Source organism: Geotrypetes seraphini, chromosome 4, assembly GCF_902459505.1.
Source record: "Geotrypetes seraphini chromosome 4, aGeoSer1.1, whole genome shotgun sequence".
Lineage (NCBI taxonomy): Eukaryota > Metazoa > Chordata > Amphibia > Gymnophiona > Dermophiidae > Geotrypetes > Geotrypetes seraphini.
Genome location: NC_047087.1, coordinates 125,400,657 through 125,419,802, shown reverse-complemented (window position 1 = coordinate 125,419,802; position 19,146 = coordinate 125,400,657). Strand labels below are relative to the sequence as shown.

Sequence of the window (19,146 nt, the reverse complement as noted above, 5' to 3'; positions counted from 1 at the left end):
GGCACTCCCTTATAAATTATAACATTTAATATTATTACACTTATTGAATTCAGGAAGCCATTGCACTTATATGGTATACTTTGTTCTTCGGCATACCCTAACACCAGTGATTGTATCTTTCAAGTGTGCCCCATGTGCAGTTTCCTGGTTGATAAATGCAAATTTTCCTCCAATATTTTATGAAATCCTGCCATCAATTTTGACTAAATTCCCTATGCCACTGTAGCTCTCACCCCCCTTCCCCCCCAAAAAATATAGAGATCTAACTACAGCTTCAAGCTAGGGATGGTGTGTTTCTCTTATTTTGTTTCAGAGACAACCAGACCTAAAAAAGGTAGACTGACCAGCTGGCCACTGGAGGGATAAAGGCACAACATTAACAGCCTTACTGGGTCAGACCACTGGTCCAATTTAGCCCAGTATCCTGTTATCACAGTGTAGTACTGCCCGATTCAGGAAAAAATATTTTGATTCGAATCACCTTATTGAATCAATTTTTCGATTCAGTTTGCCTCTCCTCCTCCCCACACCTGAAACCTCAGGAAGCACACTAGTGTGCCGCAGCACACAGCTGCGATACACTGCCCTATTCCCTTGAATTGCTAAATGTTGTGACTTGATATGAATTCAGGTTTCAGCAGACTGCCTTCAGCTTTGGAGAGATGAACAACGCAGAGATAACAGAAGGACCCATATCCCCATTTTGCCCTCCTCCTCCCCCCATGTCTATCTCCCCTCTCCCTGCCTCCATCTCCTCCCCCACAACACCTACCTTTATTTTGTTATAAAATATGTTGCCGATGGTGGTAGCAAATCTAGCGATCTAAAGAGTTCTCCTGCCACCGCTCCTGGCATTTTCTCTCCACTACAGCCCACCCTCAGTGACAACTTCCTATTTCCACTGGGACAGCCATGTGGAGAGAAGATGTCCGGACTAGTGGCAGGGTAGCTCTGTGAATCGCATTCGCTTTCACCACTCAGCAACAACTTTTGCACCAACTTAAATGTAAATGCGGGGGCAGGAATTAGATAAATGCTGTTTGTGACAGGATCGATTTCGGGAAAGAGAGAGCCAGCTAGTAAAATATAAGTCAAAACTCAATTTAGAAGAAGAGAAGCCAGGGAGATGTGGGCTCATCTTTCTGCTGATCTGCGCACATAGGCATGCTCAGGCATTCCCTTTGTCGAAGTCCTTTCTTCTGATGTAACTTCCTATTTCACGAACAGGAAGATACATTAGATGGAAAGACTCCTGCTGTTGAGTGGGTTACCCCTCCTCCATGCTTTTGTTCCTTTCTCTGTTACCCTTTGGTTGGGACCAGCAGGCCCGCCAAGAGGGGGTTGAGATGGAAGACTTTTTACACAGGCTGGAAGACTGATGTCTATATTCAACGTGAGTCATGGGCTGATAGGTTTCCTTCAGATGCTAATGTGCATCTTGGTGAGTGCTTAAGTTTTGATTCCCTGCTGTGAAGACAGTTTCCAAGGACAATGACAGTGCTGTCATAAAAAGTGCAGGTCAGCAGAGCACTCCATATATGGGTACAAGAATCCAAGAAGCTGATAAGCTCCAGAAGTGGGAGCAGCTGGTGTATCCCAGTGGTCTAGTGGCCCTCTTCCTTTCTCTAACCCCCAACACCACCTTTCAACACTACACATTTCTGGTGTCTAGGGACCTCCTGTCCACGATTTAAAGAAAATAAATCTCTATTGTCTAGTGGTACCCAACGCCTATCTGAGCCTGACAGACCCCTGTACCTTATAAAAGGCAGGAGAGTAGAGTCAGTGCAACGGATGGCCACCAGGATGGTCTCAGGGCTCAAGGATCTATCGTACGAGGAAAGGCTGAAAAATTTGCGGCTGTACTCACTCGAGGAACGTAGGGAGAGAGGAGACATGATCGAGATGTTTAAGTATATTACCAGCCGTATCGAGATGGAAGAAGAGATTCTCTTTCTCAAAGGACTCTCAGCCACAAGAGGGCATCCGCTCAAACTCAGGGGCGGGAAATTTCATGGTGACACCAAGAAATATTTCTTCACCGAGAGAGTGGTTAATCCTTGGAATGAGCTCCCGGTGCAGGTGATCGAGGCAAACAGCGTGCAAGCATTTAAGAGCAAATGGGATGCCCATGTGGGATCCCTTAGAGAGTTACGCCAAGGGAACCTGTCACCAGGAGTGAGATCCCTAGGATAGTAGACTTGGGGGTGGGTCAGTAGAGTGGGCAGACCTGATGGGCTATGGCCCTTATCTACCGTCATCTTCTATGTTTCTATGAGTGATGCCCACTCACTCTAGCCTCCAACCCTACCATCTTCAAAATAACTGTGCCCTACCTTATGTGGTAGATTGAAAGATTAGGTCCTTACCTTTGCTAATCTTTTCTTGTAAATCAACACTCTATTCCAGGACAAGTAGATTGTGTATCCCATGTTGTGAGACTGCTTGTTGGAAGCCTCATTTACATAATTTTTCAGACTCTCCCTTCTTACCTCAGGACTGCTCTCTGGCCTCTAGTTAACGCAAAAGCAGACTGTGACGCCTGCAGAGGACAGACAAAAGGGAGGAGTACGCGAGAATTCCCTAACAAACAAGTCTAATCTATTCATAATATGAAATTTTATAACAATCATAAACAATTGAAACAAGTTAACAAACAGTATAAACCTGAAAAGAACTGTGCTAAAAGGAGATGCAACCTGTACTAATAGAGAGGTTAAGGACACCCAAAACAAAGTGAATAAATTGTTCGGATGGTATTCTTAGAAAGGCTGGTCAAGAAACCGTAAATCCAACTTACCAGTACTTATCAAGGCAGACAATCAGCGAATCAGCAACTCCCAGGGCGGGTTACAGGAATAGAGTGTGGATTTACAAGAAATAAGATTAGCAAAGGTAAGAACCTACCATATAAACTCAAATGGGAGATTTTTGGGCCAATAAAATTCCCAAAGATGGGGGGTCTCGTCTTATATTCAGATCATCATCCAACGCCCAGACTTGTTGAAGGCCTCTGCCAGACCTGCCATATGGCCTGAGGGGTAGGCCGAGACAGGAAGAACTGCCATTTTTTTTTTTACCTCCCTCCACGTACCTTTTTTGAATCCCGGGTGGTCTAGTGGTGTACCGGGCACAAGCGAGCTTTCTGCACTCCTGTCCCATACTGGGCCCTCCCTGAATAACCACCTCGAGTTCTCGCGGCCCAGTGTACCAGACGTGAGCGAGCCTTTGCGCTCCTGCCCAGCACTGAGCCACTCGCTGAATGGCTGCCGTACAACACGTGGAACATAGCTATACAGCCATCCACTGCAAACAGGGCATAAATCTGAAGTATCCTGCTTTGAAGAATACATCCGAGCGGTTTTCTTGCAAAAATGAGATTGTAGAGGCAAAAAATAACTTTAAATCGCGAAAATTCAAGATGACCTCCACTGGACCAATTTTCAAAGGAAAATAGCCCGGGAAAAACAGAACAACTCCCAAAACGCAGCAATTTTAGGATTTTAGGGGTGGGTAACCAGGGGATAACACCCAAACTGCACAAATACTATATCTGAAGACCCCCCCCCCTAAAATCGCTGTGACAGGCTGTCAGCCCTGTACTCACTGTGCCATGCTGTACTGGGAGCTGCAGTAAAGGAAGCTGAAACAACTTACAAGGAGATCTGGTGCCTCTTACAAGCCTTGCAAACTAGACTGCTGGTCTTCTGACTGCTCTTCCAGCCCAACACCAAAAGTCGGATTCCTCCGCCACCCTTGGACACTGCGCACATGACCTGGCAGAGGAACAGTCGGCCCCAATTCTAGACACATCTCCTCGTGAAGGGGGGAGGAATTATCTGGTGAAAGGAGGGAGTTGGCATCCCTCCTGCCGATTTTTGCTGGTGTGTGGGGGGGGAAGAGGGGGGTCAGTCCCCGGTGCGTCAGGGAGGGTGATGCTTTTTCTTTAATGGGGTAGATACTGTACATGTGTAAAACATGCACAGCATCTGTGTCCATTAAAAAAAGTGCTGGTAAGACAGTTAAACAACTGGTCTTGACCAGTCGCTTTTTTTTCTCTCTTTTTTTTAAATAATTTTTTTGTGCATCACCAAGCGATGTTAGTGCATCAATTACTCAGGTAGTTTGTATGTGGTTTAATATTAAATTGTTAATTTGCATGGTCGAATCAAAAAATGGGCAATCGAGGGGAAAAGCATGTGGTGAGACATTTTGTGCATCAGGTCAGCAAATGTGATTGTTAAAGCAGTCAAAACTGGTTCAGCAACTATTGTTAACTTTAGTGCATCTAGCTCTCAGTTTTCTCCCCCTCTACATATCATCACCATTAACTGGTCCTACATCTCACCTATAGACCTCAATAGTGATCAAGGATGAGGCGAGATGAAGATCAATTGCTAACTGGTCACAAACACTTATTCTACAATAGTGCTGTCACAAAAAAAAATAAATAATAATAATAAAATGTCAACACAATTTCCTCTGCAAGCCATCTTTATTATATCTTAAGAGCTGTCTTGTTTGTGGCAAAATGTACTTTATAAAAGCGTGTGCACAACAACAACAAAAAAACTACTTAGTTGAGGAAGTATAAAAATACAGCTCTCTCAGTAGAGCATCCACTATATTACTTCCATTTGGTCTCAAATATTTAATTGATCAGAGTATGGTTGTTTATTGATTTATGGGAAAATAGTTATGCTGATCACGTTTTTGCTCGGTTTAAACAATTTTATTGAATTCATGAGTACTTTGAACTAGTTTAAAGTACCTTCAAAACTCACACAGTAACCCAAATGGTGACACATACAGGTGTAAATACACTAAGGACATCATGAAATCTTTTCCCGATTCTAGGCAGACCTTCGATTCTACTAATTTTCGAAAAGGGGAGGAGGGTAAGATTGATTCCTCTTTTTGACTTGCATCGAGTTCAGGATTCAGTCGGGCATTTAACCAACTCAACGATGCAAGTTGAAATATTGCTCAATCACCCAGTGTGCCCTTGCTCAGATGGTTCATCTGCATCCAAAAGCTTAGGGAGGGGGGGTTGGAGCACATGATGGATAGAAATTAATCAGCAACAGAATGGCTCTCTTTGCCTATCTAAACAAAATAAAAGTGAACATCAGAGTGGAGTGGAGTGAGATCCCCCCCCCCCCCCCCCGTGTGTCATTAACAATTCTACTTACAAACAAGACATTAAGGGTCTTCTTCCATACTGTGTCTGATAACTACCGGTACTACTGCATAATCCCAGATCCCCACTTCCCGAGCCTTGAGATGGCTATGTGTGTCAGGTCTCTCTCTCTCTGCCTAGCACAAAACATATACATTTAAAAGCACAAAAAACTAAGCTCGAACGAGTCAGGGCCCCAAACTGCTTCTCACCTGCCGGATGGTTGTAAATTGGTCGCAGCTTAACTGGCAGCATCAGTTCAATCCTTTCCAGGGCGCGGTGATAGGACGCTCGCAGTCCGGTAGAAGCAGCCATCCCTGCAGTGGGTTCCTCGAGCTACAAGGACGGGGAGGAAAGGTGATAGTGGTAAAATAGGGCGTGTTCGCTCGCGAAATCACCCTTCCGTACCTACAGCTTATTCCTAAATGACCCGGCGTCCTCCAACCCCACTGCCGGCTCCACTCAGCCCTGGTGTGCAGATGCAACGCCTCTCAACAGTCACTCAGCCATTGGTGTACTCTACCCACCCGCACGCCTCCTCCCGATCGTCATATAACGTGACGCTAAAACATTAACCCACCCGCGCGCGCCACCTCCCGACAGTCAGCCAGAAGCTGAAACATTAGCCCGCCCGCGCGCGCCACTAGATACTTTTTTTAACCACAAATTGGGCGACTTCCACTCAAGCCTCTCGCACTTAGGAAAAGACGCGGTAGCTTCACTTTACAGCCCTAGCAACCTCCTCTAAACAAGGTTTCCGCCCACAACCTTTGGGGTAGAAACGTAGCCCTACGTAATAATTAGAGAAAAGCCCGCCCACTACGCCTCCTTTCCTGCAGTTATTGGACAGCTTCGTTCTGACATTTGAGGGCTTTGTTGACGCTCACACTGCTGACCAATCAGCGAGTTATGCGAGCCCTCAGTAGTGGCTCTTTCCTCGCCTTTTCGGTTGGTGTGCTGTGCTGTAATCATAGAATCAAAAATTGCGGTTGCGTCTATACGGGTTCCTTCGTGATAGATAAAATTTGACAGTAACGTAGATAAGTTTAACTTCGGAATGCATTCGCTTCTGCTTCCACTTCGCTCTTCATTCGTAACTGGAGCCAAGACTGAGCCCAGTTCTGCAATTCCAGATGCTATACAGAGGAATTTAAAACATATACAGTACATTGTTATTTATTCGTAATAATAAAATAAAAATAATATTGCAGTGCCCAGTTGTGAGAAGGTGACAGGCAGAGATGGAGGTGAAAGATCATCCATAAATGATGTGCATACATAGCTGCCAGCTCTAAATATTGAGTGAATGCCTTCACTATGGCCAATAAAAGGTAATATGTTTGTAACATAAAATAAATAATTATAAACCTATGTTTTCTGCTGTTCTGAATTATACAGAGGCCCGCATTCAGCACCGAATGCTGAGTACTTGCTTAGAGTTCAGACTCCACAGTTCAGTGTTGCCAGATATATTTTTATAATCTCGCCCAAGTACCTTGAAAAAGTAGCCCAAAAACAGTCCAACGTACTAGGAGGTGCTGAAAAGTTCTCAGACCAACTAACTTCAGTTGGGACAGTCTCCATCACACTTGGGGCTTCTTTTACTAAGCTGCGCTAGTGGTTTTAGTGCGCGCTAGATGCTAATGCCTCCATTGAGCTGCTGTTAGTTTTTGGTGCGTAGCACAGGGTTAGCGCGCGCTTAAAACGCTAGCGCACCTTAGTAAAAGGAGCCCTTAGTCCAGCAAATTTCCACTTTTTTTATTCAGTACTTTTCCAACGGGCTACGTCGGGTTACCAGATTTTAGTTAAATAAAATCTGAAGCCATAGCCCTGTCTTCTTCACATATAAGAACTACTATCTGGATTGCTACATTGTCTTTTTACCAATAAAAGACTTTGTGCCTTGTACATCACATCTGCAGTTTTTTCCTTTGTTTTTGATCAAAGATCATATTAAAGCTACACAATTGCAGGATCTGCAGGGCAAGGACGAGGTACTGTGGATCAATTTGGAAAGAGGGAATAGTAAATAGTAAAAAACACCAGCGACGGGAGCCAGCCACGCCGCCAAAGCCCCAGAGGAGACCATCGACCCTGCCTACAGGGTCAAACGAGCCCCTCTCCGCCTCCCCCACAGCCGGGAGAGGAAACTTTTCGGGGTTTTTTTTTCTATTTTTTACTTTTGTTATCTCTCTTCCCTTCTTCAGCGACGGGAGCCAGCCCGCGCCGCCAAAGCCACAGAGGAGACCATCGGCCCGAGTTGAGAGGAGTGTGGGAGCACTGCTCCGCCCCTCTCCCGAGCAAGCAGGAGACCTCGAACTTAAAAAAACCTAAAACACCAGCGACGGGAGCCAGCCACGCCGCCAAAGCCCCAGAGGAGACCATCGACCCTGCCTGCAGGGTCAAACGAGCCCCTCTCCGCCTCCCCCACAGCCGGGAGAGGAAACTTTTCGGGGTTTTTTTTCTATTTTTTACTTTTGTTATCTCTCTTCCCTTCTTCAGCGATGGGAGCCAGCCCGCGCCGCCAAAGCCACAGAGGAGACCATCGGCCCGAGTTGAGAGGAGCGTGGGAGCACTGCTCCGCCCCTCTCCCGAGCAAGCAGGAGACCCCGAACATTTTTGCTGTTGTTCTTGCCGCAACTCGGTGGACCGCGTGCCGCCAAGAACCGCCCCTGCACAGCCGGAGAGGAGTGTGGGAGCACTGCTCTGCCCCCTCCCGAACCAGCAGGAACCCGACTGCGAAGCACCTGCGTGAGACACCCGCACAGGCAGCCTCCGATACCAGCCTACCGACCACAGAGCCTTGCCCAGACCACAGAGATCACAGAGACAACCACTGATCTCCACTACAGTCACAGTCCCAGCAGCCCGACAAAGACACAACTGTCTCAACCCCAAAAAGGAACTCCTTCCCACGAGACAGACCCAACAGCACCGACTATCCAGCCTCCCGGTCTCGTGGTTATAGACCAGATAACCCTAACCGGACAAGTATTACTGTTACTTAATACTCTGTTGTATAGCCTTGCTAGACCTGTACAGATTATAGCACCACTGTATTGAAACTACATTGTTTAGCCTTTCTACATTGTTTAACCTACAGGATATTATACAGGAATCTACTAAACCGCTCTCCGACCCGCGAATCTAGTACCCCCCAATTACCGTCCCCCCTGCACTAATCCTGACCTCCCTAGCAAAAACACAATAAAAAAAAAAAATTTAAAAAAAAAACCAAAAACATCCTGAGTCATCTTGCCCCCTTTTTTCCCCCCTATAATCACCCGCAGGAAACTCCCCAACTTCTCCAACCGCAGTTGGATGAGCCCTTCACAATGGCCAGGCCAAACACACACCAATGCGCAGTTCTACTTCTACTCCTCTTGCTCTCTTCCAGGCTCTGCAACGCAGACCACTCCAATGCATCCCCCATTCCCATCCACTTTACGCTGCACCGATCGGTAAAACCCAGAACCCCTACATACACTCTCCACTCCACACAAGACCACCCTCACACCTATTCGCCCAACAGCCCCCCTCACCACTACAAACCGACCAAGCCCCACCCAAAAAAACCAAGAACACTAAAAAAACTGGCGTACTCCCACTACTCCCCACCCAATCACACCAACCACCAGTCCCTATAGGGCTTTTACCTGAACATCAGATCAATGAGGAATAAAGCCACACTAATCAAAGACTGGCTGACTGAAAATAACCCCGACTTTGTCCTTCTCACAGAAACCTGGTTGCTTTCAGACAAAGACATCATCATTAAAGATTGTCTACCACCACGATTTAAGATACTCTCCCTAGCCAGAACATGGGGAAGAGGAGGAGGACTAGCAATAATCTTCCGAGACCACCTCAATGCTTCCATTCTCAACACAACCTCTTCGCCCAATTCTGAAATTCTAACCATCGCCCTAGCATCAACATCTCTGCCCTCCTCACTAACCATCACTTTATTTTACATACCCCCCAAAAAATGGACTACGACCAAAGACGACTTCGCTGAATCACTACTTACCAATTCTCTAACAAGCCAATACAACCTACTGTGTGGGGACATCAACATACACCTCGAGCAAACTGACCAACCTGAAATCTCAGGCACTCGTAGATTAGATATGTTCTCGGTAGTGGGCCCCCAATGGTGGAACTCATTGCCCCAAAATATAAAAATTGAAAAAGACATTTCTTCCTTCAAGAAATCTCTGAAAACATTTCTTTTTAAACAGGCTTTTAATATATAAAATTTATCCTAATTTTTGTTTTAAGAATTTCCTTCCTCCCCAATGTTTTTCCCTTAAATGTGTTTCTCATTATAACAGATGTAACTTTAACCCCCCCTTCCCTTCCAATTGTTGTTAGTCTTGTCTTACCTCTAATGTTTATATATATATTGTTTGTATTTTAACTTAACTTATTGTATTATTATGTACATCGCTTTGTATAAAGATATAGCGATTCATCAAATATTTAATAAACCTTGAAACCTTTGACAAACACCCCCCGATCAAAACCCACCAAAGAGGACATCAGTTAGACCTGGTAACTCTATCCTCCAAGGAACATGCCAATCCCACTTTTTATTGGAAACAAGGCAGCTGGTCAGACTCCCTTTGGTCCGACCACCGCCTATGTAGCTTCACCATTGGATGCCAACTCAAACCTCCTAAAAGCGGCAAAACAAGAATCATCAAAACCCACACTACCAGAGGAAAGATTGACCCAATCGAATTCTGGTCCCATTTCGAAATCAACACCAATCCAATAGAAGATACGGAACAAATCATGACCTCCTGGAAACAAGATAGTACCAACATACTAAACGAGATTGCCCCCACAAAAACCCGCAGAATAAGAACCCCTAACCAAGAGGGCTGGTTTGATCTTGAACTGCTGCTATGCAAGAAGGATCTCAGAAAAGCCGAAAGATTATGGCAAAAATCCGGAACCTTAGAACACAGATTGGCCTGGAGGCAAAAATTAAAACAGTACAAAACCCTCACTAGTGAAAAAAGAAAAAATTTCTACTCCCACAAAATCGGTAATCCTAAAACCAATAGCAGTAACCTCTTCAAACTGGTCAACGATCTATACAACATAGAAACCTGCACAAACCTACACGAAGAATCCACCTTAACCGCCAACACCCTTGCCGACTTCTTCAATACCAAGATCTAAAAATTAAGAACAACACTACCCGCCAGCACCAACCCCCTCGAGCTCTTCCCCATCCTCACAGACATGAATCTATCAAACCCAGATCCTGGAGCCAGAGTCGACCTTAGTTGGAAACAATTCGCATTAACCGATTGGCAAACCTTCAATACTTACTACAACAAGTATACTCACTCCTACTGCCATCTGGACACATGCCCACCAAATATCATGAAAACTGCCCCCCCCCCCCCCATTTTAAAGCAAAAATGTTGACATGGGTTAATCACCTACTATCCAAAGGAAACTTCCCGTCGGAGCAAGGTCATATAATGATTACCCCAATTTTAAAAAACGAGAAAGAACCACCTAACTCCCCATCTAATTATAGGCCGATCGCCAGCATCCCCCTATTTACCAAAATAGCGGAAGGGTTGGTAAAGGCGGAACTTTCCGCATACCTTGAAAAATTCAACATTCTATGTGACAACCAATCAGGATTTCGCGCGGACCACAGCACTGAAACCATCATAGCCTCCCTTCTCGACTACCTCCACACACTCTTCAGTCAGGGCTCAAGTGCCCTGATCATACAATTCGACCTGAGCAGTGCTTTTGACCTGGTCGACCACACCATTCTCCTTGAATGCCTAGCTCACATTGGCATCTCAGACCAGGTCCTCAATTGGTTTCAGGGGTTCCTTCAAAATAGATCATACAAGGTACTCAAGAATAACTCTTTCTCTTACTGCTGGGACAACACCTGTGGGGTCCCGCAGGGCTCCCCCTTATCCCCCATCCTCTTCAACATATACCTAGCCTCCCTAGGTAAACTCTTACACAACCTAAATCTCAAATTCTTCATTTATGCAGACGATATCACAATAGCCATCCCACTAACCAACTTCTCACAAGAACTACTCGACCACATCACAAACATTCTCAACCAGATAGAACTCTGGATGCTATCATTCAGACTGAAATTAAACCCCGATAAATCAAAATTTTTCCTAGCCTTCCCCAAAGATAAAATCAAGGAAATCAAATTCAACTAAAAGGAATGACCTTCCCCCTCGATCCGACCATAAAAATTCTGGGAGTCACGCTGGACAAAAACCTATCCCTAAATAACCATACTGACCTCATCGTTAGGAAAAGCTTCTCGGTACCTTGGAAACTTCGCACCATAAAAAAATACTTCAATGACACTGCATTCCGTCTACTTGTACAATCCTCCATCCTCAGCATTCTCGACTACTGCAATATCATCTTCCTCAACGCCACAAAGAAAACTACCAGGAGACTAAAAATAATCCAAAATACCGCAGTGCGCCTCATCTTTGGCCTAAAGAAATGGGAACATGTCACCCCTTTCTATCACCAACTACACTGGCTACCATTTGAATCTAGAGTTCTTTTCAAATTCGCATGCTTCTGCTACAAATCGATTAACGGCTCTTCTCCAAGTTACATAAATACCCACTTTAACCTTTACTGCAATAACAGGACATCACGCAGAATTCAACTGTTCACCTTCCCTTCGCCAAAACACTGTCCTCTCAAAAGATTCCTCGATAGAACTTTCGCCTTCCAAGCAGCCAAGTCGAACCCATGGCTAGCCCAGATGATACTCGAGGCCCCCACTTACCTTGCCTTCAGAAAACTACTAAAAACTTACCTATTCAGCAAACACAACCCTTAATATTCCGTTCACCCCACATAACACTTACCCCACCCCTGCCCCCTTCCTCCTTCACCAGACCCTCCCTTCCACACTCTCTACTTCCCTTATCTAGTTCGACCAAACCTGCAATTTCTGTTATACTGATGTAAATCTTCCCCTCATTGCAGACAGTTGTAAATCGCTGTAATTTCACTGCTGACTACTGTAAATCGTTGTAATTTATCGTAAATCTGCTTGTAATTTGTTGTAAATCTGCTTGTCAATGCAGATCATTTGCTAATTGATGTAAACCGCCTAGAACTCACTGGGTATGGCGGTATATAAGAATAAATAATAATAATAATAATAATAAATATATTTACATTGGTGTGATATACAGGCCTACACAGGCAGAAGGCGACATTCAGACATAGTAGACATCCAGAATATAAGTTTTCAAGTTTAGTTTGATAAAGCACCAATCATGAATTCTAAACGTTGTACAATAAAATAGGGGAAACAAGAAAAATTAAAATAACACTTACATAACATACCAAAACACAATACCTATAGACATCACTTATAATAAAACAATAGGAAAGTAGGGAGAACTACAATATTTGAAGAAAAGAAGGACAATTAAGGTAAAAACAAACCCGGGGTGGGGGGAGAGGACAATGTTCTGATCAATCAGAAGGCTGGAAAAAGCTTTAGAGATCAGAGGACTGGCTCAGCACTTTAGACTTCCTTTGAATTTGTCTAGGTTACTTTCAGCCCTTAAATGGGTTGGTAAAGAGTTCCAGATTGTGGGTGCAGTAACGGTGATTGAGGTGTCCCGGCGAGTACTGATAATCTTTAAAGAGAGAACATAAAGCAGATATTGGGTAGTGGATTTTAGTGTTCTAGGCAGGTCATGCATGATGAGATGCTTGTGGATGAAAGCGGGTTCTTTAGTATTTTGGGCTTTGAAAACAAGAATGGCAATTTTATAAGTGATTTTATGCAGAATTGGTAACCAATGAGCGTTCTTAAGCAGGGGAGTTACATGGTCAAATATCTTCATGTTTGTGATCATTTTTAATAGCAGTATTTTGAATAAGTTGGAGGCGGCGGATGTCTTTTTGGTATATGCCTTTGTATAATGAGTTGCAGTAGTCGAGCTTAGATATGATAAGGGAATGAATCAGAATATTAAGAGATTGCGGGTCCAGAATTTTAGCTAATGATCTGATCAGTCTAAGTTTAAAGAAGCAATTTTTTTACTACTGCACTAATTTGGGGCCTGTAAGAAAGTTTACTGTCGATTGTTATTCCTAAGATTTTGACTGAATCGACAGAGAGAATGGGGATGCCATTAATGGAGACAGGGGCTACAAGTTGAATATTGTTTTTCCAAGGAAAGAGAAGACTGTGAGTTTTGGAGATGCTGAGCGATAGCATGTTTTCACATAGCCATTCGCTAATTTTATCTAATTTTGTGTTAAGAAGATTGATATTTGTAGGGTTCGATGCATCAGTGGGGTAGATGATCTGAATGTCGTCAGCATAGGCAAAAGCAGTGAGATCAATGGATTAACATAATGTTAGTAGAGGTGCCAGATAAATGTTAAAGAGTATTGGGGACAGTATAGACCCCTGAGGAATCCTAAAATTGCTTTTGAATGGCGATGATGAAGTATTAATGAATGAGACAGTGGAGGTGCGGTTAGAGAAGTATGAGTTGAACCATTCGAGGATTTGTTCAGAGAAGCCCAATGCAGCTAATCTTTGAAGTAGGAGTTGGTAATCTATTGTGTCAAAAGCGGCGGAAAGGTCCAAGGAAACTAGAACGACTGATTTGTGATGGTCCAGGTAATATTGTATAGTAGTTGTTAAACCTAATAAAGCGTGTTCTGTGGAATGATTTTTGTGAAACCCGGTCTGATTAGGGTGAAGGATGAGTTTTGTCAACAAATCTGAGATTTGATACGGTAAGGTATAGAGAGGGCTCATTCAAAAGCAAAGGTAAGGTAAAGAGAAGGTAAGGAATACGAGTTAGCTTTCATAAACTACAAAAGATCGCATAAAGAGGAAGACAGCCAAAAATATTTGGAAAAGTTAAGAGAGGATGGTTGAGTAGTCAGGAAAGCAAAGATACAAATGGAAGAAAAAAATAGCTGACATGGTAAAAAGGGGAGACAAGACATTATTTAGATATATCAGTGATAGATAGAAGTACAAAAGTGGCATTGTGAGACAAAGTAAAAGGGAAGAATATGTAGAAGCTGATAAAGGCTGAATTGCTTAACAAATATTTCTGTTCTGTGTTCACGGCTGAAGCACCAGGAGTGGGAATGCAGAAGACAAATGCGAATAGGGATGGGGAGAGGTAAACCCTGATCGATTTTCAGAGGGTTGTGTTCATCAGGAGCTAGCTAAATTAAAGGTAGACAAAGCGCTGAGGTTGGACGGTGTACATCTGAGAATGTTGAAGGAACTTAGGGAAGTTCCTGGTGGCTTCACTGACTGACCTTTTCAAAGCTTCTCTAGAGTCAAGAGTGGTACCGGAGAACTGGAGAAGGGCAGATGTGGTCCCTCTACACAAAAGTGGAAGAAAGAAAGAAGAAGGGAATTAAAGGCCGGTAAGTCTGACTTCTGTTGTAAGCAAATGAATAGAAATGCTTTTAAAACAGAGAATGTTAATATTTCTGGAATCCGGTGGATTACAGGACTAGAGGCAACATGGATTCACTAGAGGTAGGTCTTGTTAGACAAATCTGATTAATTTCTTTGACTGTGTGACCAGAGAACTGGGTAGAGGGAGTGCGCTAGATGTGGTGTATTTAGATTTTAGCAAAGCCTCAGTATGGGCCCCAAAGTGATAGGCTGGGTAAAGAACTGGTTGAGTGGAAAGGGATGTTTCAAGGTTCTGTTCCGGGGCCTTTTATTTTTAACATTTTTATATGTGATATTGCTGAAGGGCTGTCAGGAAAGATTTGCCTCTTTATGGATGAAACCAAAATCTGCAATAGACACCCTGATGGTGTGAATAACATGAAAAAAGACCAAGTGAAGCTTGAAGAATGGTCTGAAATTTGTCAGCTACGAAATGCAAGATCATGCATTTGGGCTGTAAAAATCCAAAGGAATGGTACTATTTAGGGGGTGAAAAACTTATGTGTACAACAGAAGAGCAGTACTTGGGTGTAATTGTATCTCATGATCTTAAAGTGGCCAAACAGGTTGAAAAGGTGATGGCAAAAGCTAGAAGGATGCTAGGGTACATAGAAAGAGCTATGGCCAGTAGGAGAAAGTAGGTATTGATGCCCCTATATAAGACTATGGTGAGACCTCATTTAGAATATTGTGTACAATTCTGGAGACCACACCTTCAAAAAGATATAAAAATCCAAAGGAAGGCTACTAAAATGGTACGTGGTCTTCATCATAAGGCACATGGGGACAGATCTAGAAGTATGAATCTAGGGCATCAATGGGAACTCCACTAACTTGGAACATGAGGACGTCACTGGCCAGACTTTACAGTAGATGTCCTGCAAACAACGGGATGGTTGGATAGGCTGAGGTGAGATTAGATGGCAACTTCAGCAGTTGGAACCTAGAACAATACCTGGTGGTCTTTAGTCTATGGCCCAGAAATATCAAAGAAGAGACAATTTAATCATGTATTTTTAATGAGAATAACCAATGGGCAGACTGGATGGCCCATTCAGGCCTTTATCTGTCATCATTTACTATGCTACTAGAGACCGCCCATGCTAGGAACTACAGTACTAGGATCATTTATTTTCTCCCAGAACCTATATATATATTTATATAGATAAATAGGCATGTGCATTTGGCTCATAAGTTTAAGTGGGGGGGGGGGGGGGGGGGAGAGCAGAAGTGCTAAGGATTCAGAGAGACCTGAATTGCCAACTTGTCTGAATATTTTTAAGATGCCATAAATTTATACACTATCAGGCTTGAAGCCAGAATGATGGTGAATATTTTTCACAATTTGACCTTCTGTAGCTAATTCCCCCCTTTCAGGCAAAAATGATGGTAGGATCCAGCCAATGGAGAGGCTTACATCTGACTAGTTACTCAATGGTTGTAAAATTGGTTGTAAAATTGAACCGGTCAACTTAAGACGCCACACATGAACTTTAAGATCTTTTCTCTTGAACATTACTATTCAAACATAAGAACGTAAGAATTGCCGTTGCTGGGTCAGAACAGTGGTCCATCATGCCCAACAGTCCGCTCCCACGGCAGCCCTTAGGTCAAAGACCAGTGCCCTAATTGAGTCTAGCCTTATCTTCGTACGTTCTGGTTCAGTAGGAATTTGTCTAACTTTGTCTTGAATCCCTGGCGGGTGTTTTCCCCTATAATAGCCTCCGGAAGAGCGTTCCACTTTTCTACCACTCTCTGGGTGAAGAAGAACTTTCTTACGTTTGTACAGAATCTATCCCCTTTTAACTTTAGCAAGTGCCCTCTCGTTCTCTCTACCTTGGAGAGGGTGACTAACCTGTATTTATCTACTAAGTCTATTCCCTTCATTATCTTGAATGTTTCAATCCTGGCCCCTCTCAGTCTCCTCTTTTCAAGGGAGAAGAGGCCCAGTTTCTCTAATCTCTCACTGTACGGCAACTCCTCCAGCCCCTTAACCATTATAGTCTGCATCTTCTCCCAGGCAGAGGTCCTAACAAAAGGAAACTTCTGGGCATTGAGCCTCAATTTAAAGTGATAGGAAATAATCTGAAAATAAATAAAACCATGGAGCAGATCAGAAATACATCTGAGCAACTTGCTTGCAGAAGAAAAACTGAGGGGGCAGGAGCAAGACTACTGGTAAGGAGGCAGAGCTGACTGATGAGTTATACAGTATCATTCTGCAAGCAACTTGCAGATTCAGATGCATAACCATAGCATTCAGGACTTCTAGACACATAGCACTAGAATGGATTTTTTTCACATATAAAAGCAAAATAACGCAAAAATAGCATAGAAAATGTATTTAGCATGTCTGGTAAAATAGCAATCATGGCAAATATGTGCTACTTTCTGCTGTAACATTACAAACTGCAGAAGAAGTCTGTCTCAAGTGGGATAAATTATAATAGAGAGATGAAGTAAGCCTAAATATTCTGGTTTTTAAAATGTGATTTTGGTAACATTACACCTTGATGTCTGCATGTAATATTGAAATGTAATGTGGACCCCTTGTTGGTGGAGTTAGTGTAAGTGTCACGGTACCTAGCAAGGTTCCCAAATAATGCCATACAACCAAGGGATTCGACAAGAAAAAGAACTGTAAGATTTATTAGATAGCAATAGAAGAAGAGCGGGTAAGCTCTTCAAATAGGTACCAATTGGTATAATTAGATAATGCAAGATGCTAATGCTATAGGGTAAATTACTGAGGCTGTTACAGGATGTTACAGGTTGCCTTACAGATTGGTAACAGTTCAATATCCTGATTTACTTCTATAATCTGCAATCAGTTTGACACGCTTACGACTACTTCATATACTCATGTCTGAGCAATATCATTTGCATAAATAAGGCCTAATGTAGTAAATTAGTGTGCACACAATGTTACCAGTCTAAGAAAATCTTTGGAAATGTTGCAGCTGTTTTGTGTTGGGTACCATGATCCTCGGTGTCAGCTCGTTGGCTCTGGAACTCTAGAACACCTACTACGCTAGCTGAAAACACACCAATAAAGAAAAACGCTAATCTAAAAATTAAAAAAAGGGATTTGACAGAAGAAAGGGGCTAACTAGATGCAAAGAAAAATAATGGAATAGGAGTTTTCTATCTATCCCTCCCCAACAGCAATGGCTTTTGTGGTCACATTCAGGCAGACTCTTCCCACCCGTTCTAGGCTCACTGTAAACACTAGCCGACTTCCACTAACCCCAAAGGCAGGCTCTGAGACAGGTCTCAGCAGGCAGGCTTAAATGCAGTTTTCAGAGGCAGGGTTAAATGCAGTTTCCAGGGGCAAACTCTGCCAGCTAAATTCTTCGGGGAGAGGAGTGAGGGTTTGGGGTTCACTTGTCCTCTTGCTCTGGCCCACCTCTTCTAGATCTTCCTGCTTGGCTCTTCAGCTTGTAGGTCTGCCTCTTCTTTAGCCTGAGCCTTGAGACTGGCTCCTTCCTGAGCTAGCTCTGTCCCTCCAGCCGGTTCTCCCTCTAATACCTATGGCTCTCTGGGTGCACAGATGGCCAGTCTCCCCTCCTTTTCCCCACAGCCCAGAGTGCCGCTGCAATCCATAGCATTTCTGGGTCTACTGGGGGGGGGGGGGGATCACTAGGAGATTTTCTTGGGCTGCTGTCTCCTCTCTTCTGCCATGGCACTCTCCTGTGCCTTGGTGTGCCCCTCTGCCAGCACTTCCGGGTTTGCAGGGATCGGAGCCTGCCTCTCAACTGTTGGCTGCTCATGAGTTGGCAGTCTGCAGGACAGAGGAAAGACTGCCCCATTTACAGTAAACATAACAGCAATACAAAGAGGAAAACCATTATTTTTTTGGTGTCCCAGGTGCATAGAGATAATCTAGATTAGTACAGACAGTCCCCGGGTTAAGAACAAATTACGATTTTAAAGCCATTCTTAAGTCGGATTAATATGTAACTCAGAACTTGTAGATTTTAAGATTCTTGCTGCTCTGCTCCCAGCTGACAAAAGGGCCAACTTTCCTTAAAGTGTTCCCTCTAAGATACAGCAGAAATTGTTCTTAATGTGGTCCTGACTCCTGCATCATTCCTGAATCTGCTGCAGGAGAAGTGAAGGCTATGCCGCTGGAAATACTGGTCTGAAATTAAATGAAGCCGCAACCGCGTTCTTAAGTATGAGTTGTACTTAAGTTGGGTATCTGTACTGTAATGCAAGAATCCCTTACCATTCCCTGAGACTGAAATGGTAGAATACAAGTTCTGAAACAAAAACCCTGAACTTCTTGTGGAACATCTTTATGCAACTAGGACGCCAGAAATTTTTTTCCTTTGATTATGAAGACTAAAAAAATGATATGAAAAATGTTTCACAGCCTTTGAAATTTCATAATTTTTCAGTCTGTCCATGAGACTTTAACAATTCCAACCTGAATTAAAAGGACCAAGGAATGACTAGAGAACATTTACAGGCTCAAATACTG

General features: G+C 43.6%; 1 protein-coding gene across 5 annotated transcripts in view; it reads right to left on the bottom strand.

Annotated features, from left to right (window-relative positions):
* Nucleotides 1-19,146, bottom strand: part of MPC2 (mitochondrial pyruvate carrier 2) — a 126,713-nt gene that overhangs the window by 107,058 nt on the left and 509 nt on the right. Inside the window, exons 1-2 of one of the 5 annotated variants that reach the window (XM_033941047.1) lie at nt 5,831-5,978; nt 5,392-5,515 (exon numbers count right to left, since the gene is read on the bottom strand). In XM_033941047.1, the coding sequence (XP_033796938.1) occupies nt 5,392-5,494 (103 nt within the window). In that variant the 5' untranslated portion in view covers nt 5,495-5,515; nt 5,831-5,978. Of the gene's footprint in view, nt 1-5,391; nt 5,701-5,759; nt 5,979-19,146 lie in introns of those variants that run through there. The other 4 variants (XM_033941049.1, XM_033941048.1, XM_033941050.1 and 1 more) reach the window with 4 other exon arrangements.